This window comes from Oryzias latipes, chromosome 18, assembly GCF_002234675.1.
Source record: "Oryzias latipes chromosome 18, ASM223467v1".
NCBI lineage: Eukaryota > Metazoa > Chordata > Actinopteri > Beloniformes > Adrianichthyidae > Oryzias > Oryzias latipes.
This window is the reverse complement of record NC_019876.2, coordinates 28,892,900-28,920,645: the sequence shown is the minus strand read 5'-3', so window position 1 is coordinate 28,920,645 and position 27,746 is coordinate 28,892,900. Positions and strand designations below refer to the sequence as shown.

General features: G+C 43.1%; 3 protein-coding genes across 4 annotated transcripts; 1 reads left to right on the top strand and 2 right to left on the bottom strand.

Annotated features, from left to right (window-relative positions):
- The first annotated feature begins 165 nt into the window (after positions 1-165).
- LOC101169378 (RNA-binding protein 4.1) lies at positions 166-3,819 on the top strand. Of its 2 annotated transcripts, none has more exons than XM_004075029.3 (3): positions 166-261; positions 1,169-1,592; positions 2,204-3,819. In XM_004075029.3, exons 2-3 carry the CDS (start codon positions 1,187-1,189, stop codon positions 3,049-3,051), a joined length of 1,254 nt encoding a protein of 417 aa, XP_004075077.1. In that variant the 5' UTR covers positions 166-261; positions 1,169-1,186; the 3' UTR covers positions 3,052-3,819. The 2 variants fall into 2 exon arrangements, with proteins under 2 accessions (XP_004075077.1, XP_011480314.1); XM_011482012.3 differs by lacking the exon at positions 166-261 and adding an exon at positions 262-350.
- An 8,282-nt stretch (positions 3,820-12,101) lies between these two features.
- On the bottom strand, positions 12,102-14,755 carry LOC101169128 (RNA-binding protein 4.1-like). The gene is made up of 4 exons (XM_004075028.4): positions 14,633-14,755; positions 13,679-14,098; positions 12,949-13,601; positions 12,102-12,634 (listed from the first exon to the last, which is right to left on the bottom strand). Exons 2-3 carry the CDS (start codon positions 14,085-14,087, stop codon positions 12,970-12,972), a joined length of 1,041 nt encoding a protein of 346 aa, XP_004075076.1. The 5' UTR covers positions 14,088-14,098; positions 14,633-14,755; the 3' UTR covers positions 12,102-12,634; positions 12,949-12,969.
- A 6,445-nt stretch (positions 14,756-21,200) lies between these two features.
- LOC101169980 (RNA-binding protein 4B) lies at positions 21,201-25,656 on the bottom strand. Its single transcript, XM_023966043.1, has 4 exons — positions 25,528-25,656; positions 24,276-24,697; positions 23,551-24,197; positions 21,201-23,235 (listed from the first exon to the last, which is right to left on the bottom strand). The coding sequence occupies exons 2-3, from the start codon at positions 24,682-24,684 to the stop codon at positions 23,572-23,574; spliced, it is 1,035 nt and encodes a 344-aa protein (XP_023821811.1). The 5' UTR covers positions 24,685-24,697; positions 25,528-25,656; the 3' UTR covers positions 21,201-23,235; positions 23,551-23,571.
- Positions 25,657-27,746: the final 2,090 nt, after the last annotated feature.

The window sequence follows — 27,746 nt, the reverse complement described above, 5'->3', positions numbered from 1 at the left end:
ATATTCTAAAGGGGGAACAGGGAAGTTAAATTTAGATAGGAATTCCTCATAAGTTAAAAGTAAGCCCTGGTTGTTAAATAATTGAAACACAAAAATAATCTTATTTCGAAACCAATGTTCTATGAAGAGTGATTTGTACGTCCCCTCCATCGCGTCGTCTACGTCAGTTACGCGTGACGTCAGATAGGGACGATCCATTCGAATCGTTCGCCATTTCATTCTTCGCAGGTTCAGGCCCGCCGAGCCCCATTTTGCTTACAGGTATCTTTTTAACACACTAAAGAGAGCCTGCTGTGATGCATCCATCGGTAGGGTTGAAGTGGTCGCAGATACGCCGATTAATACTTCCGGTAAACCGAAGAAGCGTTGAAGGATTAGCCTCATCAAGCTAACATGCTAACTCGTGTTTCATAAATTAGCAGTGCTAGCGAGGCCATCGCTTAAGCATCAATAATATGCGGGATTTTTGTCGAACGAATTTGTACCGTGACGTATATGTCTGGTGCCGCTCTATCTTTAGAAAACCTCGTCTAGAAGAGGCTAACGCTGTCGAGCTATAGTCGATTCTGGCTAACGCACCACTCCGTTAGCATTTAGCTAACGTTTTCCGAGAAATGCACGAAGACGTGCAAGCAATGTTCCTGTTTTTAGTGTGGATGGTTTGCTAAATAAATCCACAACGAGCTTTTGTCTTTTATTTATTGAAGTAATTCCAGAATATTAGGAAACACACTATGCTTTTTCTGTCGATATCGTTCACCGCGGCCTAGTTGGTGAAACCGTGAATGTGAATCTGCATAATAATTTTGTAGTTGTTACATATTTGATTAAATACCTTAAACTAACAATTTTAAATAACTTTTACTGCTCAGCTGTCAAACTGTATAAAAGCCATGACTGGAGTGGTGGCTAACAACACATTCACATGACAGATATTCCATCTGCCTGGCTTTTCCCATTAGAGGCTCCATCCATGTTGTTACTTTGTTTGGATCTTCTCCCAGAATTGACTCAGCCTGCGTTTCTACTGCTGTGAAACTATCAATATTTTCTTTATTACTTTAGACAGAAAACAGTAGGGAGGCAGAAGAAAAAAATGTTGGTAATAATTTTGGTTAAAATGATTGAAATTTAATAGCAATATCTCAATAATTTTTCTTTTTTTTAGTGACGTGGAGGCCTAACGATGGTGAAAATATTCATTGGCAACTTGGCCCCTGAAACGACGACAGAAGAACTTCGCTCCTTGTTCTCCCAGTATGGGAAGATTGCAGAATGTTCCATCGTCAAGAATTTTGGCTTTGTGCACATGGACAGCAAAGCAGAGGCAGAGGAGGCCATTCGCAACCTTCACCAGTACGAGCTGAACGCCCAGCCTATGAATGTTGAATTGAGCCGCGGCAAATCAAGAGGATCCACCAAACTCCACGTTGGTAACATTGCTTGTACCAACCAGGAGCTGAGAGCCAAGTTTGAAGAGTTTGGCGCCGTGCTGGAGTGTGACATCGTAAAAAACTATGCTTTTGTGCACATGGAGAGAATGGAAGATGCCATGGAGGCTATAAATAAATTGGACAACACTGCTTTTAAAGGTGAAATTCTGGGTTGGGCTTGATGGGAAAAGTGAGTTAAAATGAATGCAGTAGTGTTTAGGTAGTTGTGTTCCTGTTGACCAGCAGGTAAGTCTTGAATGCTTGATGTGAGGAAGAACAGGTCTATTGGCAAAGGTAGACCAGTTATAAAGCTGATATCCGTAAGGTCAACTTTAACTGGACTCGTGACACCTGACATCATTCTGGTTTTGGACCCTGTATGATGTAAACCTAGACATTGATCTGAAGAGAATAGTGACGCACTAAGGCAGCTCATTAAGGTAAAAAAAGGTTATGCGGACATTACCATGCTGTCCAGTGTCAAATTTAGTGTATCGTGTAAGAACGATTAGAGAATCTTTGCTGTACTGCAAAGGAGGTTTTTTTCAAGTCTTGTCGTGAACTTTTCCAAGTTTTTAAAGGAAAATGTCGGGAGACTTACGGATTTCAGCTTTATTGCCACCACTTTTGAATCTCCTTTGTTAACAGAAATGTTTGTAACCAGTCTAGTGAAGAAGCAGGCTTGAGACTTCATTCCACACATTAGATGTGAAATTGATCATTTCTATCCAATGTAGGCATCAGTCCTTACTGAGTGTTTTCTTTTTAAGGCAAACTGATGAGCGTGAAGCTTTCCACTAGCCGCCTCCGTACTGCGCCGGGAATGGGAGACCGATCGGGTTGTTATCGTTGCGGGCAGGAAGGCCACTGGTCCAAAGAATGCCCTCTAGACCAAAATGGCTTCCAGAGAAACGGCTCTGAGCCAAAGTCTGAATATGATGCTTCCGGATTTGGTGGGCGTGAGCAGAGCATGGCTTATCCAGACTTTGGTGGGGAACCAGATTATGGCAGCAGCTTTGCACCTGGTTTTCCTAGGGCTTCTGGTCAAAGCACGGGTGTGCCAGGTTATGGAGGAGGTACGGGCTACGAGAACGCAATGAGATATGGGCCACCTCCAACTTATGGCATAAATGCTGTCGGTGATCATAGCATGGCTCGGATGTACGGCAGTGACGGGGCATACAGGGGAAGCAGCTCATTCTATGGCGCGGTACCAGCCTTCTCGGTGCGACGGTCGCCTTATGAGGAAAGGGATCCGTACGGGGTCGTGGACTACTACGAGAAGTACAGGGCCAGTGCCTACGGAGGCAGTTATTTCGAAGAACGCCGGGGCGTCGCCATGCCTGCTCCACCAACAACATCTTCCTCTACGGCTGTGCGGGAGCGTCTGCCGCCCTCTAGCGTCGAGTCATACGAGTGTCCCCCCGCCCCTCCTCAACCAACCCCGATCTCCTCATACTACACTCGTGACCGGAGTCCGATACGGAGAGGTGCCGCCGAGGCGGGTGGATATGCATTCGAGCGTTCGCGCCTTTCCCCGGCAGCCACGCTCCAGAGAAGCACTACCTACGACCATTTGCGGGAACAGGGTGCTGAGCGGCCACGGTACCCTTACTAAACCTTGTCTAGGTGTCGGCCGACATGAGGCAGGTAGGACAAGTGACACACTCACACACACCGGTCACCGAAATGTTAAGTCTGTGTCTCACTGTTGTCTAAAGCTAAAGCCAGGGCTCTGTTTGTGGCAGATGTGTGGGTGAGAAGGAAATGGTTCCTGTAAATCTTTTCAGTAACCAACAGTACTTTAGGTTCTTAGTCCATTTTAATGTGATGGAATTTATATCATGTTGTGATTCCATTCCAGGTAAAAAGGCTCCGAATAACCACTTTAATTTCCTATTCCATGTGTTTCCTGTACTGTTGTTGAAAGCTTTGGCCTCTGGGCTCCCTGATTCTGTTCATAGTATGGGAAGAATGAACTTTTAGACTTTTTGGAAGAACGTACATGCTAAAATACCTTTTGAATTCTAATTGGTGCATGTGTAAAGGTGAGTCTGCATTGATTCAGTTTTGTTCAGCAGCTTCCAGTTTTCTCTTTTTTTTATTGTAGAGCTTTTGTGTTGGTTCTAGTATCATTACTGCTTATATCTGACGCTGATACACCTACATGTGGAACTGTGCAAACATTTTATTAGTTCTTTTCTATTCTGGCAGTCTTGACATGCTTGTCGAGTAACATTTGAACTTTTTTTTTAAATTGTGTACTGATTTCTATTGCTGTATAAAAATTAGAGGTTGTGAGACCTTGTAATGAAACAAGCTTGGTTTGCTTTTGTCTGTTTCATCGCTTTTTGGTTAAAATAAAAACAAATCTTTCAAATTCTAACCGTGTGTTTTTAGTCTTTTTGATGTATTTGATGATTCTCACCTGAGTGAGCTGAACGATGTAATTTAACATTTGTGTAAATAAAACTCTCCTTGACGATGTTTTAAAGACAAAACTTGAATGAAGAGGATTTTTTATCAGCCCGTATTCATCCATTAGTCCATGGAGTGAATGAGGATCTCGCTGATTAGCTTTTATTTAAAGCAGTGGTTATGTTAAAAGATCATTAGATTTATTTAAAATGAGGGGAAAGTGAGCATGTTAGTATGTTGACGAATGAAGTAAACTCAAAACAATTATTTACATGAGTGTTCACCTATTTTGTCTCAATTTTAATGAAATGCATACAAGTTCCCTTTGATATTAATTGAGTAGAAATACAGACGGTATCAAATCACTGGGGGGGGGGGGCTCCTCTCCTGGGTCTGTCCCAAACTCTGACAGTAGTTCTGGGTCTTGATCCAAGTCTGCTGATGACACTTGGAGACAAGTTCACCTGAACACCTGACTGTCTGTCACCAACCTGAAGGCGCTGTGGTCGGGTGGAGCTGCTCGCCGTTCAGCTGCGTCGTGTTCGTGGCTGTTAGAACTTGGAACGACTCAAAGACTAAATCAGCTGTTTAGACCCACAGAGAGTTGATGAAACACGGAAAAGGTTTTTGGTTAGAATTTGGTTCCATCAAGTACCTGAACACTGAGACCATCATGAGGAAAACACCGCAGGAGGCGTCTCCCTTTGTGACATCCCAGCATTTTATAGAAACTTTGCATTTAGATTTCTAAGTTCTTTCCAGTCTTTTAGCTGTATTCCTTTTTTTGTCAGCCTTAACCCTTATGCTATCTTAGATGACCCCACCCTTCCATTGAGGTGTTCTCCCTACCATGACAAAGGTGGATAAAGGTGGAAAGATTTCATGTAATCCATGGACACCAGTGAAGATCACAAATCATTGAAGAAAAAAGGTTCAGAGCATTGTCTAGTGGGTCTAGATGACCCCACTCCCAATGTTAAAGTGTCTAGGATAGAACAAGGGTTAAAAGATGATCAAATAGAACATATTTGATTTAAACCCCAGAGAGCATCTGCATATAACCGGAGACTTGGTTACATTCAGGTGGATTTTTCAGTTTTGTATTTGTTAAACAAGTTTGAAATATCCAATAAATTTCATTTCACTTCATGATTGTGTCCCTCTTGTTGTTGATTCTTCACAAAAAATACTTTATATTTTTATGTTTGCAGCCTGAAATGTGCAAAAAGGTTGAAATGGTTCAAGGGGGCTAAATACTTTGGTAAGGCACTGTATCTAAAATAGAAAAGCCCAGTCAAACGTGTGTCTATTATTGTGATTCTGGTGTGCTGTCATTCTTTTACAATCCAATATAATAATCCTGTATGTGAAACCTTTTACCGTCATTTCTGTTCAGTTACTTGACGAGTTAAAAATCCGTTTCTGTTGTTTTGATGCAGGTTTCTGAGACCTTTAACCCTCGTTCTATCTTAGGTGACCCCCCCCTTCCATTGACGTGTTCTTCCTACCATGACAAAGGTGGATAAAGGTGGAAAGATTTAATGAAATCCATGGACACCAGCAAAGACCACAAATCATTGAAGAAAAAAGGTTCAGAGCACTGTCTAGTGGGTCTAGATGACCCAACTCTCAACGTTAAAGTGCCTAGGATAAGAACAAGGGTTTTGACCCTTGTGAAAACAAAATCTAAATGAAAGCTTTTTTGTACTAACCAATTAGACGCCAGCGTCCAAAAGTGTTAGGAAAGTGAGGCTTTGAAAACATCTGAGTGTGGAATCAAAGTTTTTGATGTCGTGCCTCTTGAACATTGTCAATTCAAAGTCCTGCTCTGGACATATTTGGATCTGGTTTCACAGGGTTCCCAGTGGTCATTTAATTACGTTTTCAGCCTAAATCTAAAAAACCTGTGTGGTTTTTTAGCACATAGTTTCTTCAGAGCTGCAGGAATTCATTAGAAATTCACCTCTGAATTGTGTAGTGAAGGCAGTTGGGTTGATAGCTAGCACATTAGTGGTACAAACACTAAATGTGGCATGGATGTACCTCAGAAAAGCACAAGTGGAACCCAAATGGGACCATTTGTAGAGATGGCAGCACGGTGGCGCAGTGGTTACCACTCTTGCCTTGTAGCAGGAAGGTCCCCGGCTGCCGGTGCATTGCGTAGGTTCTCTCCAGGGTCTCCAGCTCCCTCCCACCATCCAAAAACATGCTCCATAGGTCAATTGGCAACTCTAAATTGTCCATAAGGTATGAAAGTGAGAGTGAATGGGTGTGTGACATGTGACCTTGTGACAGACTGGCGACCTGTCCAGGATGTCCCCTGCTTTTGCCAGTAAGTGGCCGGGATAGGCTCTGGCAGCCCCGTGACCCCGAAAGGGACAAAACAGAAGAAAATGAATGAATATAAAGATGGCAGCCAGCTCAATTGTTACAAAAATAATCAAATATCTGTGTTCAAAGACGTTCAAACACTTCTGCTGACACGGACAAACAGAAAGCAAATTCTAAGCCGAGGGTCACCTTCATCTTTAGTTTCCTGGAACAGAAGACGGCGAGTGATTATTTGCTTTAGATTCTTTTTTTTTTCTTTTTTCGAAAACGAAAATAATGTTTTGGATCAAAAATGGAAACACAAATCCTCTACAAATGTCAACCTGGACTTACCTGTCATTCTGAAGGTCACCCCCTCACCCCAGGAAAAGATTAATATGTTTTTTTTATTTACTTTAATTTTAAGGCTTCATTACAAAAACGTTTGGATTTTGATCTAAAAGGGAAGAGGCCAGCGAGTGTCTGATGAAACTAAAGATCTGTGTAACGGCTTTGGCGTTTCATCACAACAAGGAGCTAAACTCTGGAAGCATGTCTTTAGCATTATTACTGCACATTTACTGGAGAACTTTTTGAAAATGAAATGCCAAATACCATTTTTTTTTTTTAATTAAGTGACAAAATGAGCGGTGTTGAAGAAGAAAAAGCGGTTTGGAGGATTGCTTTTTCATTTTCTCTCAGACAAATATTTTTTCATTTTGAAAATGAAAAAACGTTTCTGGTTCTAACATTTATTTTTAATTATGCTACAGACTAAACGATTCCAGCGAGCGCTGAGAGCATTTTCTTTACAGTTCAAAGCCTTCGGTGCTTTTGAATCATTATGGAAATCAAGGGAAAGAAAAAAAAAATTTTGGGAAACAATTGTAATTTCTTTTGTAGAATAAATGCTGGGCGGGGCCACAAACTCCCTGCTCCGCCCCTTTCTGATCATCCACCTGCAGACAAACAGATGTGTGAACGTCTTTGTTTTCCTGGTCTGAGCTGGAATCTGGGTTAGAACTGTACGGATAGATAGATCTGATAATGCTGCCATTTTTGTTGCACTGCTAATGTTAGCTTGGGGGTGTGAGGGGCTGTAAGCTAGCAGGCTGGGTAGCTCGGTTGGTAAGGTGGGAAGCTACCATGCAGGAAACCAGGGTTCGATTCCCGGAGGGGAATGAGCAATGGTACTGGGGGCAATTACCATATCAATGGCGAGCAGTTAACATCACCCAGTGAGGGTCCTTAGGCAAGACCCTTAATGCTACTGCCTCCCGAGCGCGGTTTCGGCTGCAGCTCACCGCTCCCCAAGGGAATGGGTCAAATGCGGAGAAAGAATTTCCCTTCGTGGGATAAAATACAGTGTATAAAAAAAAAAAAAGACTTTAAACAGGTGGACGACTGGAAGTGGGGGCTCACTGCCAGCAGTCCTGCTCACAGCTCAGAGGTGAAATTTAATGAACTGCCACTCAGCAGAAACCATGTCCTAAAACGACACCGTTTTTTTTAATATTGGCTATAAATAGCACAATAATCATTAATAGAACCAATAAGAACGTTTTGATAATGGATAAAAAGATGATTGAAGCAGAACTTCAAGATTCTACGCTTTGTCGGAGTCTGTTCCAGAAGTGAAAACCTTTGGGAAAATGTCGACTTGTAAATCTTTTGTCTGACATTCCCCTTTTGATGTCAAACCAAAAGAATGGGACCAAAGAATTATTAAATATTTCATAACCAAAGGCATTCTTTTCTGACTTTAAGCTCTGAAAACTTGAGAAATATTCCATAAAGGCATTTTATACACTTAATCACATTTAATGAGGAAATCACACAGTACACTTCAGATTATTGCAAAGATTTAATAAATATTCTGGTCCATTTTTTCAACCAAAGTATTTGTTCAGCATCATGTACCAAAGATAGTTTTTATAATTTCCACATTTGTTCTATCTTAAGAAAAGCCATGGTCTTTGTTAAGGTGAAGACTGCAGCACATTTTCAATGTAAATGGCGTTTCTATACAGACAGGTGACCTACTATAGCAAATTTTGGAATCAGCCTCAAGACGGCTTTAAATTTAGCAATAAACATCTGAATGGAAAAGACGAAAATCCAAACACTTTTTTTCTTTTTTACCACAGATGGTTGATGCAAAAGTCTCTGTACGCTACACTTTGTCTTTTTCACAGCTGTCGTTTTGATCTTAAAGTATGGCGTGTCATGTGGAATAGTTGGATCCACAGCTACTCTGTAAAATCACTAACCACCAGTTCCAAAAATGGCTTCATCCGTGGCCCCTCCCACATGTACGGGCAGCCACTCTGTGTCCTGAAGAAGACGCCGGTGTCTCCTTTGATAGATGAGCGTTAGAGCAACGGCAGAAATTTGAGTGTATCTGATGTATCTGCTGTCAAAGTGTTGCTCACATCCATCGCTTATTGTGTGAGTTGGTTTGTTCGCATGATTATGATTGAATGGAAACAGTGCGATTCCAAAATTACGTTTTTTCAACATTTATAGAATTTCAATAAGGTTTTGCGCATCTTCTGCATCCTGATTGGCTGTTGACTAGGGTTGCACGATATGAGGAAAACTCGCAATGTGCGATATTAGTGATCGATATTGCGTTGACAATATAACTTGCGATAAATGAACAAATAGCAAACCATCCAAAAACATTTCCATTTCACTGCAACAGTTTAATTTAAATAAGAGTCAAAATACCTTAAATGATTCTCCAAATGACCCTAGACTACATAGGAGGCGAGCATCTAACAGAAAAGGGCTCCATCCGATTGGTCAAAGGAATCAAGGGATTTATTTGATTCGTTATATACTTCAAGCTGCCATAAGATTGTTTTAGCACATTTAAGATTTACCATTTACGCAATTTTCAGCTAATTTTGCGATATGGATATTGGACACCTTAAAATTGCGATAATAAATTTGCGATTTATTGTGCTGGCCTACTGTTGACCATGTTAATCTCCTGCTGTACAGAATCCATTTAGGTGGATAAATCTACATAAATCTTTGATCATAATCAGATCTTTATTTTCATTCAATAAAACTGAACATATTTATTTATGAAGGTTTGAAATTTAAGTGTGAAAATGTGCATGTCTGTTTGAGAAAAGTTTACGGAGTTTTACCACTTTAAAAACATCTATAATGCTACTTCATGGATTTCATCTATAGTGGCTTATTTTCCACAGATCCAAATATAACATCCAAGATTTATTTCTGCCATTACTTATTCTTCAACTCTGATGAAAATCATTAATGACCTCTTCACCATCTTCATCCTCCTTGACCTGAGTGTGGCCTTTGACGCCATGTCTCACTCCATCCTCCTCCATAGACTCTTCTCTTCGTATCACCTCCACTCCCCTCCAATGGTTTCAAATCCATTAAATGCCAGCCCTCTTTCATTTCTTCTGGTGTACCCTAAGGTTCTGTCTTCTTCTTTTCATCACTTACCTTCAACCCCATTCCAATATTTTTCCCAAATTTAGTATCAATGTCCACAGTTTTGCAGATGACACCCAGCTCTATTTATCTAGTAAACCAGACTCCTCCTCTCCTCCTGTCTATCTGAAATCAAAAACGGATTCACCCCAAACTTTCTTAGACTCAGTTACGATAAAATGGAACTACTTCTTGTTGGTTCCAAATCTACCTTCTCCAAAGTTACACACTTAACTCTTCCCATCGTCTCATCTTTAGTCTCCTCTTCCCCACAGGTTAACTGCCTGGATGTCATCCTGAATAGGTCATTATCTTTTCAATTTCATATCAATAACATTGCTTGGTCTGCCTACTTCCACTTATATGACATTAATCGCTCTTGTCCCACCCTCACCGCCCACTCTCCTTCCATTCTTGTTCACAGTCTGGTCACTGGTCCCGTTTCGATTACTGTAATTCTGTCTTTGTTCCTCCAAAAGAAACAACAACAACCCCATAAGCTCCAATTGGTTCATAACTCAGGTGCCTTTATCGTCTCCAGAACCTCGTCCTCTAGTCATTGCACAGCCTCCAGAATCACATTCAAACTTTTTACATCTAAGGCCCTCCTCCCCATCTATCTGACCATATCCACCTTAATACCGCCTCTCTTTCTCTCTAGTCTGCTTCTGTTCAACTCTCTAACCGGCTTATCACCATAGCGACTGAATGCTCAGCCCGCAAACTCTGGAATTCTCTCCCTCCTGACTTCCGTAACACTAACTCTCTTGCAACTTTCAAATTCAAACTCAACACTCTGTTTAAATATGCTTTTTCTCTTTGATTTCACTCTTCTGTCAGCTGCCATTCATTGTGCTCTAAATGTACACCCAATAGTCACTTATTTGGTACTCCTGTACAACTGCTCGTTAACACATGTTTCTAAATCAGCCAGTCACATGGCAGCAACAGCACCTGATTGAAGTGACATGGTTGTTGGTGCCAGACTGGCTGGTCTGAGGATTTCAGTAACTGCTGATCTACTGGGATTTTCACCCACAACTATCTCTAGGGTTTCCAGAGAACGGTCCAGAAAAGAGAAAATATCCAGAAAGCAGCAGTTCTCTGTACAGAAATGTCCTGTTGATGCCAGAGGTCAGAGGAGGATGACCAGACTGGCTCCAGCTGAGAGAAAGACAACAGGAACTCAAAGAACCACTGGTTCCAACCAAGGTCTGCAGAAGAGCATCAATGAAAGAACAACACGTCCAACCTGGAGGCAGATGGACTACAGCAGCAGAAGACCACACTGGGTACCACTGCTGTCAGCTAAGAACAGGAAACTGAGGCTACAATTCACTCAGACTCACCAAAACTGGACCATAGAAGATGGAAAAACGTTGTCTGGTCTGATGAGTCTCCATTTCTGCTGCCACATTCAAATGGAAGGGTCAGAATTTGGCTTCAACAACATGAAAGCATAGATCCATCCTGCCTTGTATCAACGGTTCAGGCTGGTGGTGGTGGTGTGATGGTGAGGGATACTTTCTTTTCAGACTTTGGTCCCTTTAGTACCAGTTGACATGGTTTTATCGCCACAGCCTACCTGAGTATTGTTGCTGACCATGTCCATCCCTTTCTGACCACAGTGGACCATCTTCTGATGCTACTTCCAGAAGGATAAGGCTCCATGTCATCAAGCTGGAATCATGTCAGACTGGTTTCTAGAACATGACAATGAGTTCTCTCTCAAACGGCATCCAGAGTCATCAGAACTCAACCCAGTAGAGAACCTTTGGGATGTGGTGGAACAGGAGATAGGCCTCATGGATGTCCAGCAGACAAATCTGTAGCAACTGTGTGATGCTGTCATATCAACATGGACCAAACTCTGAGGAAGGTTCCCAGAACCTTGTTGAATCTATGACACCTAGGATTTAGTTGGTTCTGAATATAAAGGGCTCCAACCTGGTACTAGCAATGTGGACCTGTTAAAGTGGTTGGTGTTTTTTTAGTATATTTATTGGCTTTTGTTTATATGTACAGTCAGTGTCTGTAAGTTTTGTTTGAAAGGCACTTTACATAAAATGAATTATTATTTGTGACATTAGGAGAAATGCTGTTCAGCTGTTACAGACCAGGGCTTTTATTAGATAACCTGGTAAAGCTGATTTTTCTTTTCATTAAAACATTTTACAGTCGTTTTAAGTTTTTTTTTATTTTAATTATTTTTCTTTACATGAACTCGTCAAAAACACAAATGAAGACTAAAACAACACAGAACTGAGTCTCTTGCCCTTGACTTACCTTCTCATTGGTAAGATCTCCATCAGACATTTGACGGCATCTCTCCACCCAGAAGAAGGAAAACTAATCTCAGCAGAGCTCAGAGGGGCTGCTGGGCTCTGCTGTTTGACTGGCTTTGAATGGTTTTGGAGAAGGGGGGGGCGGCCTCCTAATGAACAAGACGGGGGATCTCACACAACACCAAAGAGGAGAGCTTCTTTAATCAGCGTGGCTTCAGATTCAGAACTTTGCCATATTAACAGACATCGTTTGAGGAAAATGCTTACAGTGATGTTTTAGCGCAGACTTCACCACATTTACGCCACAGATCCGCTTCAACAATGAAAACGTTGAGCTGACAGATTCCTACTTCGTTAATACATTGTTGGGTTGATTTTTCCCCAGAGTAAAAGTTTTACAGCTACGCCACAAAGGTTTAACTTACAGAAACTCGATCAATCGTGAGATTGTTCAAAACATTAAGTTGACTGAATTAACGAATAAAAAAATACGCCTCATTCAGACGTCAATCAAAATACTTTAGTACAGGTTCACTAAAACAGGAGAAAAAAAAAGTATTGTAAAAGTATTATCAAAATAAAGACCAAACGTCGACAAATCGTTTCCTCTTGCGAGTGTCGCATAGAAACGTAACGCGCTCCGCCGCAGACAGGAAGAAGATAGATTCACAAACATCATGATGGCGCATGTGGCGACGCAGCGGGACAAAAACCCTGAAAAAGAAGAGATGGAACACATGAACGACCTGCAACGGTGTGACACAGCACGCTCTGCCACTGGACGCTCCCAGGGTTAGGATGGACAAACAAGCTTCAACTCCATTCTGGGCTCTTTAGATTTTTCGTTTTATCAGATTGTAAAAAGTAACATACGCTGAAAATTAAAGTTATCACGACAGCGTGCATTACTGAGTTTAAATAAACCAAAATATATATTTTAAAATCTTTTTTACACTTTAAAAACCTCGAGAAAAACTGTCGGTCTTCGATAAGACGTAGAGAACGTGGAGGGAACGCCCTATTCTCACCTTCAGAGGTCGATGTCTCGCCTAATAAGCATAGCGTGCAGGCGGCGGCGGCGGTGGAGGCAGGCGGTCTGTGTACGGGTCCCGTGCACGTGGAACTCCATAAGCCGAGCGGTCGTAGGAATAGCCATTACTGGCAGGGGGCATGGGAGCGCCGGGCCCCCTCCTGATGGGGCTGCGGTCTCGAGCGTAGTATGAAGACGGAGGAGGTGGAGGCGGAGGCAGGGGCCGACGCTCATATGGGTCAAGCGGCGAGCTCACTGCACGGTTGCGGGCAATGGCTGGCGGTGGAGGGGGAAGCGGTGGAGGAGGTGGGACGCCAGGACGTCGAACATCGTATGGATACATGCCATATGAACGGGCTCTGTATTTTTCGTAGTAATCAATCATACTGTATCTATCGGCGCCATAGGGACGGTCAGGATAAACGGGTCGTCTTGGGGGAGGGGGCGGTAGAGGAGGGGCGGGGTAACCTGGTGGCATATAACGACCCCTCATGTAGCTGGGTGGAGGAGGCTCAGGTCTGTCTCCTGGGTATCGAGGGGGCCAGTATTCACCCCTGTCTGGGAGATGAGGAGGGGGAGGAGGAGGAGGGTATTCTTCATACTCCTCATACATGGGTCGGCTCTTGGACACCTGAACATGGATGCGTTTTTCTGAAAGATGAAACGTTCAGACCATCAGAAACTATTATATCTTTTGTGTGTCTGCATAAAAACAGAACAGGACCCACCCTGAAAGTCGGAGTTATCCAGCTCCTTGATTGCATCCATGGCCTCGTCATAGTTGGGCATGTGCACAAAAGCAAAATTCTTCACAACTGCACACTCTGAGACTGTACCGTACTCTTCAAAGAGAGCCCGTAGCTCCTCGTCGCATCCCTTTTCCACGTTCGCCACGTGGATCTTGACCGGACCGAAGTTCTTCCCGTGGCTGGCCTCCACGTTGATGGCTGTGCCGTGGAGGCTGTGCTGGTGCAGATTCTTGATGGCCTTGGTGGCCGCTTTGCGGTCCTCCATGTGGACGAAGGCAAAGTTTTTGACGATGTCACACTCTGTGACGGTGCCGTACTCCTCAAAAAGAGCCTTGATCTCCTCCTCTGTCGCCTCTTGGGGCAGATTGCCCACAAAGATCTTCACCATTGTCAAATGGGCTTAAAAGTGTGCAGGACAAGACAACATTACAAAAGATTTGGACATTGACTGAGATGCACATGATCATGAAACCTAAGAACTGTGGATTTTAGGCTAAAAATTGTAGTTCCCCCTTTGTACGTTTATTTAACGTTTTATTTTGTTCTAAAATACATATCAAAACAAGTAAGAAAATTCACAACCCACTAATATTTTTATAGACCGATGTTATTCAAGCACAAAATCTTTAAGGCCACGCTATATACGTGCGGCCGAAGTGCACACCGTGGATTTGCCCGCTCGTGTCTTAACCCTAATCCCGCCATAATTACGTGCAAATAGTCTATTTCTTTAGTTTTATATTCTATAAATAAATTTTTTGTATCGTTGATCTGCTATTGCTATTAGCATAAACTCATGACAATCTGGTTTTCGCGGGTTGTTTGCTACCTAATGTTGACAAAAACGCCATTTGATTTTTACTCATAAACGGAGACGTAAAGACCAAAACATCGTAAAGTATACACTTCAGAGACGTCAAACGTGTTTCTTACCTATTTATCACGAAGAGCCCTAAATAAAGTTCAATTTTACGAGTTGGATATAATTCTGGACCGAAACTCCTGTCTACTTCCGGAAAGTTTACCGGAAAAACGCTCACGAAACCCTGACGGTTTTCCAACAGCGCCACCTACCGCACGGGGGTGGACTGCATCGGGGTTTCGTAAAAGCACGTTTCTATGCGCCCAGGTCTTTTTCAAAGATTGATTTTTTTTTAATTCTTTCTAGTATAAGCCAATTATTTTATTTTTATGATTAAATGACAGTAATCAAACAACGAAATAAAGCAAGTAAAAATCATCTAAATAAGATAACACTGTTTAAAACAAAGACAGGTACAATCAAACGAAATAAGAATCAAAATAAGAATTTTCCACACTGGAATAAAGAAATAAAGGCCTATATACTCAGTAATTCCTGTTAATGAATTCAATTTGCCAACAAATAAGAAAAGATTATGGATTTCATGACTTCATTTCTGCAGTCATGACAGCTTCAGATCAGATATTTTAAAAAGTTTTCCCAAACAAATATTCTTTTCCTTTCAACTTTTCCCTTTAGGGGGTCACCACAGCCAATCTAATCCAATCTAATCATCCTCTAACAGCAGCTACCTTCATGTCTTCTTTCAATGGATCCAGAAACCTCCTCTTTGGTCTTCCTCTAAACCTCTGGCAGCTCTAGACTCAGCATCCTTCTACCAATTGATTCAATGTTTCTTTTTTCCTTTCCCCCTAACTTGTCCTATCCAACAGTTGAGCAGATAAGAGCTGAAGGCCTCTTGTGTTGGACATTTTTTCACTGTTACATCAGGGGTTTATGAATCTTCTGACACACAAGGTGTATAATTGTATAAACCTCTTTTGTAATTTAGGCTAAACTTTATTTAAATTGATTGACTGTACCTGCCTATTAATCATTTGAGGCAACTGCATGCCGGCTACATGGACCAACGCCAACTATTGTTGGCCATCCACCGGCCCCCAAAACCAAATAAGGGTTTTATCACTGATTTGTCGACTCACCTCTCCACTCTTTCACCCAACCAATACATTTTAGTCGATTTTAATATTCACATGGAAAATGTCAGCAAGACCCTCACCAAAGATTTTACATCCTGTTTGGACAGCTTTGATCTTCATCAACATATCAACTTCCCCACCCATAAGAATGGACATGTAATTGACTATTTGTTATTCAGGTCTTACTGTAAACCCTCTGGACTGTGAACCAGATATTTTCCCTTTTTCAGATCACATGCTGTTATCTTTTAAAGTCAACCTCCGTCTCTCCAAATCCAACCTAACCCATTTTATCACCTTCAGTGAAATTAAGGACATCAGCCTAGACAATTTTTCCTCACTAACAGTCTCTTCACTCCGGATGAACTACTTTCACATTACAATGGCAACCTCCAAAATCTCCTGGACAATCTTGACCCACTTAAATCTATAGGTACATCACTTGCACCACTTCTGCACCCTGGTTCACGCCCACTCTCAGACAACTTACAGCCAAAGGACGACAACTGGTAAGTTTATACAGAAAAACTGGTCTTACTGTCCATAAGCAAATGTACACTTTCCACATTTCTCATTACAACGATGGTATCTCGAAGGCAAAAATCACTTATTTCTCTGGTTTAGTAAACTCTTCAGTAGGAAATACAAGAGCTCTCTTTTCTCTACTCTCAAAAACAACAACATGCCCAAATTCACTCCCCCAAACTTGTACTCCTCAGATTTTTGTAACACCTTGGCATAATTTTTCACATCTAAAATTGAGCATATTCATCAGCAACCTAAGGCTTCTTTAAATCCAAATTCAATCCCTGCTGCTCTAATTCCCCCACTTCATTTGTTTTTTGCTTTTAACGTCCCATCAGTTGATCAAATTAGTGAACTCATCCAAAATCCAACACCTCTTCCTGCCAGCTTGATCCAATTACCCGCTGCTTTGGTCAAGGCTACTCTCCCTGCTCTGTCCCCACTGATCACCAGCATCATTCACGCTTCCCTCCGGTCTGGAACAGTTCCCACTGCCCTGAAATCAGCCGTAGTCACCCCCAGACTTAAAAAAACCTGGTTCAAACCCCTCCAACCTCAACAATTTCCGCCCAATGTCAAATGTACCATTTATCTCATGAATTCTTGAAAAAACTGTCGCCGCTCAACTCCATGCTCATCCCTCCGGGGGAGAAGGTAGATGGTGAAGAGCAGGGGCCCCAGGGCTCTGTCCTGGGGCCCCTGCTCTTCACCATCTACCTTCTCCCCCTTGGTCACATTTTTTGGAAACCTAACATCCATTTTCAGTGCTATGCGGCCAACACCCAGCTCTACATCTCCTCCAAACCTGGCTCCACTTTTCATCCTTCTCTCTCAATTGAAGTCAAATCCTGGTTCACTGCAAACGTCCTTAAATTTAATTGCACTGAGACTGAACTTCTCTTTGTTGTGACCAAATCTACCCTTAATAACTCTTTAATTTCTCTCTCTCCTTCAACAACTCCTCCATATTTCCCTCCCCTCAGGTTAAAAGTCTGGGTGTCATCATTGACAGCACTCTCTCCTTCTCTGCCCACATCAATAAAATCACTCGCTCCGCTTATTTCCATCTTCGTAACATTCGTCATCTCTGTTCCTCTCTCACTCCTTACTCCACAGCTGTCCTTGTCCATAGCCTCATCAACTCCCGAATCGGTTACTGTCACTCCCTTCTTTCTGGACTTCCTCAAAAAACCCTACGTAAGTTTCAAATGGTTCAAAACTCAGCTGCTCAATTAATAAACAGACCATTCAGCAGCTCTGCCCCCAACATTTGAACTCCCTCCCCTCTGATCTACGAAATATAGACTCACTTTCTCAATTTTCCAAAGATCTCAAAACTTACCTTTTTCATCGTACATTCAGTACGTGACATTTAAACTGATGTTTCAACTGTTGACTTATTTGTGTTATTGTTGTGTTTTTATGCTTTCATTTAGCTTATGCACTGTGAGGCGACCTTGAGTGTCAAGAAAGGTGCCGTATAAATAACACCTATTATTACAGTTATTACATTTGTGTCCTTTTTGTGTTTGACCGGACGGAAAGAAGAAAAGGAAGAAAGGGATGGATGTTGGAGACAGGAGGTAAGGGAACAGAAGAAAGGGGGAAAAGGGGAGTTAAGGAAATCTGGAGGATGATTTCAGAGGTGGGGGGGGGGGGAATCATTAAGCAACAAGATGCTGAAGGATTATCGGCATTACTGTCTGGTGTCAATGTTAGTCAAAAGGGGCGGGGCCTGTCCACACACATACCCTAGAGTTAGAAACATACCTGTTTACGGTCAATTGTAGAGTGTCAATTTGTGTTGTGTTGTGACCCTTCTGGGCCACTGTACCTATTGGCTCCAAAAATCATCACATTATGTACTCAACATACAGTTCACATGCACATGTGCACACAAATCAATAATAATAATAATAAAAAGTGATACTTTATTTATCCCACAATGGGGACATTCTTCTCCCCATTTGACCCATCCCCTAGAGGAGCGGTAAGCGGCAGCCGAATCGCGCTCGGGAGACAGTAGTGTTAAGGGTGATGTTAATTGCCATCGATATGGCCCAAGTACCATTGTTTATTCCCCTCCAGGAATCGAACACTGGATTCCTGCATGGTAGCCTCTCACCTTACCAACCGAGCTACCCAGCCACCTGCCAGCCCAGGACCCCACCTCCGGAGAGTCTCCCGCCTAGCCCTAGAGGAGCAGCCCACCACCACCTGTGAGTTCCGGGCACCCCCCTACCCTAATCCCAGCACGAGCCAGGGCCCCCCAAGGGAGACTCGCCCCATGCCACAGGCGACCACCCCCCACAGAAAGTCAGGAGAGAGCAAGGCAGGGACTGCCCACCTCCCCCATGAGGAGGACGCCCAAGAACTCCACAGTTGGAATTTTAGAGGGAGCCAGCACTTGAGGGCAAGGACCAAAACCTGCAGCAACGGTACATGGACACCCCTCGGCTTAGATGTGATACAATCCGCGGTTGATGATCCCGCCAGATAACTCAGAGTCCCGTCCAGCCCGGGAAGCCAGTACCCAAAGCATGTTTTCGCAGGGTCCAGTTCAGTCCTGTGTCTGCAGCTGGCAACAGGATGTAATTTACACCACGCACACTAAATTTCTCAGTCAAAAAGTTTCTCCTGGATCTGTACAGATTGATGGTGACAGTGAAGTTATGGCTGTTCTGGAGTAGCCTGTTCCTACTGGGCGCAAACAACTCCATTGCTTCCTAGGATTTGCCAATTTCTACAGAAAGCGTCTGACAATAACGTCCATCTCTGCACGTGTTTCTCCTGCAAGCTCACTCCTGCAGATAGGAACTATGACATTGAGAACAGGGAACTACGTGCTATCAAATTGGCCCTTGAAGAGTGGCGTCAGTGGCTGGAGGGGACTGAGAAACCATATCTTGTGTGGACCGACCACAGGAACCTGGAGTATATTCGGACTGCCAAACGCCTAAGCCCTCACCAGGCGTGGTGGGTTTTTATTTTTGACCGATTCAACTTTACCCTCTCTTATCGTCCTGGCAACAAAAACACCAAGCCGGACGCCTTGTCACGTTTGCATCAGAGAGAGGAAGGTGGGGACTCTACGACATCCAGCAACATTGTCCCTTTTCATTTGGTTCTGGGGGCTACTCTGTTGTCTTTGGAGCACAGGGTCCAGGCTTCGGTTCCCGATCCTACTAGTATACCAACAGGTTGTCCTGCAGACTGTCGGTTTGTTCCCTCACATCTACGTCAGTCAGTCCTGAAATGAGGACATTAGTTTGCAATCCTGGAGTAACTCGAACCGTCTTCCTGGTGGCCCAAAGATACTGATGGCCCACTATGTCCTCTGACATAAGGGGGTTTGTTGCCTCGTGCACCATGTGTGCCAGTGTAAAAAAACCCAGGACTCCCCCTGCTGGATTACTTCAGCCTCTGCCTGGGCCCTTCAGAAGGTGGTCCCATGTTATCATGGACTTCATCACTGGTCTGCCCAGTTCTAGGGGTAAAACTGTCATAATGACTGTGGTACACAGATTTTCCAAGTTAGTTCGTGCCATAACACAGCCATCTGCCAAGGAGATGGCTGTACTAGTTTTGCAACGTGTTCCATCTGCGTGGTCTCCCACAGAATATAGTCTCGGATAATGGGCCTCAGTTTGTAGTTTCCTTCTGGAAGGAGTTCTTTAAACTGTTGGGAGTAAAGGTCAGTTTAAGCTCCCGTTTCCACCCTGAGACCAATTGCCAAATGGAGATGTTCAACCAGGTTCTAGAAACCACCCTATGGGGTATGAGCTCCAAGAACCCCAACACTAAGACTAACTAACTCATCAATTCCACTGGTTTTTCTCCCTTTCAGGCAGCCTATGGCTATCAACCACCTCTCTTCCCACACCAAGAGCAGACGGCCACTGTTTCAGGTCCTGCAGCATTTCTACAGCGCTGCCCACCCCCCTTCTGTGCACTCAACAGGCTCCTCGGCAGCTTGCAATCTCCAATTAGTGTGTTTAGGTATTTAGAGATCTGTCATTTTGTTTTCGTTGTCGCAGCCCATCGTTTGCCAAAGTGGAGTCTCCAACCTGCCAAACCTCCAAAGTCCCATGCCTATAGTGGATGTGAAACCATTGCAGCAAATAGTGCCTATTGGTTTCATGGATACTGTGGTCCCAGCTCCCTTGAGGTCATTCACTAACTCCTGCTGTGTGGTTGCAGGCCGATTTCTCACATTTCTCATGAACATTGCCCATTGCCACCTATCGCGGTGAAATCCTCTGTGGAGCACCAGACTGAGGTCTATTGATGGTCATGTTATACTTCTAAAATTTTCTCACAATCGCATCAATGGTTGTTACTTAAATACCGGGGATCTTGCTAATGTTTTAGTAGCCCATTCCAGATATGTGCAGGTCAACAATCCTGTCTCTGAGGTCCTAAGAAAGTTCTTCGGTCATTGATATTGCTAGTTTTCCTCATATCGTGCAGCCCTAGTCTTACCCATGTTGGAAGGTTTGGAATCTGATTCTGTGGACAGGTGTCTTTCATACAGGTGATTAGTTAGAACAGGTGTGCACAATTCTGGTAACAAGTTGATTGGGAGTGTCTAACAGGTCTGTGCTTACTAGGGGATCAAATACTTATTTCCCTCAATGAAATACAAATAAATTAATATAAATTCTGTAAAGTATTTTTCTGGTGCATTTTATGCAACAAATCACATTTAATGAGGAAATCACACAGTACACTTCAGATTTTTGCAAAGATTTAATAAATATTCTTGTCCATTTTCTTCAACCAAAGTATTTGTTCAGCATCATGTACCAAAGATAATTTTTATAATTTCTACAATTTTTTTTATCTTAAGAAAAGCCATGGTCTTTGTTAAGGTGAACACTGCAGCACATTTTCAATGGAAATGGCGTTTCCATACAGACAGGTGACCTACTATAGCAAATTTTGGAATCAGCCTTAAGACGGCTTTAAATTTAGCAATAAACATCTGAATGGAAAAGACGAAAATCCAAACGCCTTTTTTTTTTTTAACTACAGATGGTTGATGCAAAAGTGTCTGTACACTACAGTTTGTCTTTTTCACATCTGTTTAACATTTTCATGATCCAAGAGAGCAAGGCTTGCATTTTAATTATGCTTTACAGAAGTGGATTTTGTGTTTAAATAAAACTCTAGTGGGTTTGTGTGTGGCAGAAAGCGTAACATAACTAAAGCTACCGTCATGTTAGCTGACAAAATAAAAGACCCATTTCTTTGGTTCAGACTAGAGCTGCCACCGGCCCCATCATTTACATTAGGAAAATGTCCCGTCCCAGTCTGCCTGCATCTTGTTACCCGATACTACCACTGACTCCATATGTGAGCAGTCCAAACAGGAAGTACCTGCTGGTTCCAAGGAAATCCCATATAAAAATAAATAGCTGTTCCTCAGTCAGTCATTCTATTAGTCAGAAGGGTTCTTTATCTGATTCTTTTTTTTTTTTTTTTAAACAAGTTCTGCGCAAACACAATTTGTTTTTTTAATATTCTTTCATTATTGCAAGTCAAACTGACCAGAGGCTTCAGTAAGAGTATATGGTTTCACATTGAGCGTTCAAATTGTTTGACAGATTTCGTGGAGCCAACTTTCAGCAGAAAAGGTGTGGACAACGAACTAACTCACTCCTAAATTAGTAAGAGTGGTTGCCATAGAAACAATAACTCTGACTGACTTGGTCCGATCACTGCTTACCAACGTCGGGCTCCAACATGGCAAAGTCCATATGGTTTTTAAAAAAATAAATAATTAAAAAAAATAAAGCGTCCCGATTTGATTTGGTTGGAGCTGGAGTCATTTTCTCTGGTGACATCGCATCCGCTCCGTCTAGCTGTGTTATAAACTCAATGACTAAAACATTTGTCAATATCAAATCCATTCACATTTTAGTTTCCTGAAGTTCAGCCCAACATTGTTTTTCCACATCCAAAGAATCCAAAGGGAACATAGGGCATACCGTATGGTCACATGACTTTGCTAAAGGTGTTTCCACACATTGGACTGGAATGATCAGTTTTTGCTGCCGTCACACGTTGTCCACAGTTAAGCACTTGGTCGTTTTTACCTTAGTCCAATAAGGCTACCTCCGGTCGCAAGCAAAATGTTTTATTCCAAGATTTTCAATCTCATTTTGAATTGTTATATTGGTATAGTTTTCATCACCCGTCTGTATAGACCAGGGCTTTTCTTAGATAAACTGACCATTTCTGGCAGTTTTATTTGCAATATTCTTACATGAACTCGTCAAAAACACAAATGAAGACTGAAACAACACAGAACTAAGTCTCTTGCCCTTGACTTACCTTCTCATTGGTAAGATTTCCATCAGACATTTGACGGCATCTCTCCACCCAGAAGAAGGAAAACTAATCTCAGCAGAGCTCAGAGGGGCTGCTGGGCTCTGCTGTTTGACTGGCTTTGAATGGTTTTGGAGAAGGGGGGGGCGGCCTCCTAATGAACAAGACGGGGGATCTCACACAACACCAAAGAGGAGAGCTTCTTTAATCAGCGTGGCTTCAGATTCAGAACTTTGCCATATTAACAGACATCGTTTGAGGAAAATGCTTACAGTGATGTTTTAGCGCAGACTTCACCACATTTACGCCACAGATCCGCTTCAACAATGAAAACGTTGAGCTGACAGATTCCTACTTCGTTAATACATTGTTGGGTTGATTTTTCCCCAGACTAAAAGTTTTACAGCTACGCCACAAAGGTTTAACTTACAGAAACTCGATCAATCGTGAGATTGTTCAAAACATTAAGTTGACTGAATTAACGAATAAAAAAATACGCCTCATTCAGACGTCAATCAAAATACTTTAGTACAGGTTCACTAAAACAGGAGGAAAAAAAAGTATTGTAAAAGTATTATCAAAATAAAGACCAAACGTCGACAAATCGTTTCCTCTTGCGAGTGTCGCATAGAAACGTAACGCGCTCCGCCGCAGACAGGAAGAAGATAGATTCACAAACATCATGATGGCGCATGTGGCGACGCAGCGGGACAAAAACCCTGAAAAAGAAGAGATGGAACACATGAACGACCTGCAACGGTGTGACACAGCACGCTCTGCCACTGGACGCTCCCAGGGTTAGGATGGACAAACAAGCTTCAACTCCATTCTGGGCTCTTTAGATTTTTCGTTTTATCAGATTGTAAAAAGTAACATACGCTGAAAATTAAAGTTATCACGACAGCGTGCATTACTGAGTTTAAATAAACCAAAATATATATTTTAAAATCTTTTTTACACTTTAAAAACCTCGAGAAAAAACTGTCGGTCTTCGATAAGACGTAGAGAACGTGGAGGGAACGCCCTATTCTCACCTTCAGAGGTCGATGTCTCGCCTAATAAGCATAGCGTGCAGGCGGCGGCGGCGGTGGAGGCAGGCGGTCTGTGTACGGGTCCCGTGCACGTGGAACTCCATAAGCCGAGCGGTCGTAGGAATAGCCATTACTGGCAGGGGGCATGGGAGCGCCGGGCCCCCTCCTGATGGGGCTGCGGTCTCGAGCGTAGTATGAAGACGGAGGAGGTGGAGGCGGAGGCAGGGGCCGACGCTCATATGGGTCAAGCGACGAGCTCATTACACGGTCGCGGACGACAGCTGGGGGTGGAGGGGGAGGCGGAGGAGGAGGTGGGATGCCAGAACGTTGATCCTCATACATGCCGTACGGACGGGCTCTGTACTTTTCGTAGTAGTCAATCATACTGTATCTATCGGCGTCGTAGGGACGGTCAGGATAAACGGGTCGTCTTGGGGGAGGCGGCGGTAGAGGAGGGGCAGGGTAACCTGGTGGCATATAACGACCCCTCATGTAGCTGGGTGGAGGAGGCTCAGGTCTGTCTCCTGGGTATCGAGGGGGCCAGTAACCGCCCCTGTCTGGGAGATGAGGAGGGGGAGGAGGAGGAGGGTATTCTTCATACTCCTCAAATTTGGGTCGGCTCTTGGACACCTGAACATGGATGCGTTTTTCTGAAAGATAAAACGTTCAGACCATCAGAGACTATTTTATCTTTTTGTGTGTCTGCATAAAAACAGAACAGGACCCACCCTGAAAGTCGGAGTTATCCAGCTCCTTGATTGCATCCATGGCCTCGTCATAGTTGGGCATGTGCACAAAAGCAAAATTCTTCACAACTGCACACTCTGAGACTGTACCGTACTCTTCAAAGAGAGCCCGTAGCTCCTCGTCGCATCCCTTTTCCACGTTCGCCACGTGGATCTTGACCGGACCGAAGTTCTTCCCGTGGCTGGCCTCCACGTTGATGGCTGTGCCGTGGAGGCTGTGCTGGTGCAGATTCTTGATGGCCTTGGTGGCCGCTTTGCGGTCCTCCATGTGGACGAAGGCAAAGTTTTTGATGATGGCACACTCGGTGACGGCGCCATACTCCTCAAAAAGAGCCTTGATCTCCTCCTCTGTCGCCTCTCGGGGCAGATTGCCCACAAAGATCTTCACCATTTTCAAAGAGCAGCTTAAGGACACACAAAAAAATACAATACAACTGTGAAAACAAGAAACATGGACTGGCGGCTTCGTCATTCTCAAATATTGGAAAACATTTGATCTCAGATCCTAACAGACAATTGTACTTCATTTAACTAAGCTGGTAAAAAGGCACAGCTCAAACAAAAAGGTGCCTCAACAAACAAATTATTTGATTTAAAATTTTCAGTGGAATTGGACAATTTTACATATATATTTTAATTTTAAATACATTTAGTTTTGCAGGTCAAAGATTTCAATGAATGTATATTTTTGCCTAATTCCATAACGCGGCATATGGATGCAATTTCTGAAATTATATCTACACGCATTTTTTAAAAGGATTTTATCTGATAAAAGTCAGAGAAATAAGAAAATCAGAAAAAAATACCCCCTGAAGTTAATTATTTAGTTCTGTGGATTTGGAAAAGCCAAGGGGAAATTTTAAAGACTCCGCTCTTTTCCGAAGCTAACATTCCGTAAGGCCGCCATGTTTCAGCTAATGCTAGCTAAATTTACGTAAATGGTGTTGATGGTGAGTATTAAAATACACGTTTTTAAGTTAAACAAATTTATTTTTCTGAATAAAACACAGAGCATCAATATGAAGAATGAACTTTAAATTATATCTGGTTAGCTTTAATTCATTTTGTCCAGCTAAGCTCAACGCCGGAACCGCATCGGTCCGAATCCGTAATCCTTAAAATAAACAAAACGCGACAAATTGATGCTTAACCCCAGTTCTAAATGCTCCTTTTAACACATCCAAATTGAACCGGTAATATTATTTTTGAAGATTTGACCGTAAATCACCCTTACCTGTGTCCTGCGCCTTTCCTTTTCTAGAATGTTCCTTTAGCCTGGCTCAGCTAGCTCCGCCTAGCCATTCATTCGCCTTTGTCCTCTTCTTCTTCTCCGCTTGGAGTTTATATTCACAGTGGCCACAGCGCCACTCACAGGTTGAAGCCAGAACTACATGTGGCGTTCATTTACCCAAGTTATACCCCTTATCTAGAATTGACGACAGTAAGATTGGTGATAGGAATCAAGTTAAGAAGTTTGTGTACCTTACCACTCCTTTCTGGGTCTTTCCAAACAAACTACTGGATTTTTAAAAACACTTTATATGAAGATGAAGGTTGGCAAAGGGAAGGGAAATTGGGAGGAAATCACAGCAGACCGGTTAGATACGGTTCATGCGTCATTCATTCCCATTTACACAGATGGATCTAGTGATCCAGAAACAATGAGGACTGCTTTTTCTTTCCGTATCCCTAAATCAGGAAAGTAAGTCGGAAGAAAGACGTCAAAGTACTTTTTTTGTTTTAGTTTTGCAGTTGAAATGTTGGCAATCTAATTTACTTTACACTGGTTGGAACAGAATAGAATTGGTGATGCTGTAAGTTGCTCAGAGTCATTATCAGCATTGATGTCTTTGAAGTCTTTTCCTTCTGATAGCAGGGCAGATCTAGTGTACAAGATTTACAAGAGTCTGATCAGATTAGAGACATTGAAGATCAGTTTCTGGCACATAGAATCAGAATCCTTTTATTGTCATACTTGGTGATACAATGAAATTGTAGGAGCCTTGGAGTGGTGAAGATAAAATAAAATAAAAATACTGTAGACCACATCTCTAATCAAAATATGTCCAGAAACAATTGAATATTAAATACGTATGAACAAAATAGAATGGAATGAGTTGAGTTGCCATGAGCGCAGCATATTAAATATTGTGTGTTATCGCACAGAAGTCAGTTATTGCACACATGTGTAGTAGTCAGTCATTTAGTGTTTGTGTAGTTGGTGGGAGTGTGTGTATTCCGCATGGTGATCACCTGTGGAAAAAAGCTGTTCCTGAGTCTGTTCGTCCTGGTTCTGATGGACCTGCACCTCCTTCCAGAGGGCAGCAGATCAAACAGAGGGAAGGCAGGATGGGTGGAGTCAGTGATGATGCTGGTCACTCTGCTGAAGCAGCGTGACTGAGGGGAGCCGATGATCCTCTGCGCTGTCTTGACCCCTCTCTGGAGGCTCTGCCGTTCAGTGCAGTGGGAGAACCACACTGTGATTGACGTAGGACAGGATGCTGTTGATGGTTGAGAGGTAGAAGGTTACCAGCAGCTCATGGTTCACATTGTTCTTCCTGAGCCTTCTCAGGAAGTGCAGGTGCTGCTGAGCCCTCCTGCTGACAGCCATGGTGTTGAGGGACCATGTGAGGTCAGCCTCCATGGTGGTGCCCAGGAGGGTGAAGCTGTGGACCCTCTCCACACAGTTTCTGTTGATGTAGAGTGGGGGTGGGTCTGCTCTGTTCTTCCTGAAATCCAGGATGATCTCCTCTCTGTAGGCCGTCTCGTCGTCCCCAGAGATCAGCCCCACTACAGTAGTGGGGTCTGCAAACTTCACTATGGTGTTGCCGGTGTGGGCCGGTCTGCAGTGTGCTGTGTAAAGCGCGTACAGCAGAGGACTCAGCACACATCCCTGTGGGGAGCCTGTGCTCAGCATCCGGGTGGAGGAGAATACGGGAGGAATGGGGGAAATGAGTCGAGGGAAATGAAACAGCGGGCGTTGAAACGGGGTGTGGAGATGGAAATTCCCTTAGGACAGTTATTTGGAGGCGTATTATGGAAGGCTGGCAGAAGCAACGGGAAAGGGAGGGGAAAGGATGACAAGATGACAAGAAAACCAGGGAAAGGTTTGCATCTTGGATCAAACACCAGAGATCAAATCATTATTTGACACACGGCTATGATGAAAATGAGAACTTTTGCCCCACTGTAGGAATCGGGTTTTGATATTGAAGAGAAATTTCCAGGGAATCTGTCCACAGAAATGACCCCCCTGACTCACTGAGGAGTCCACCAGGACCCCCCCCCTCCCCCGCCTAAATCAAAGCAAGCAGCCAGAGCTTGGAAAATCCAGAGAAGACTTAGTCACTGCTGTGTAGGATTCCCATGAACACATTGAAGGAAAAGATTCACTTTGACTCTTGGAAATAGTTGAAATCTAAAAATTCTGCTTTGTGCAGCTCCTGTGTCATT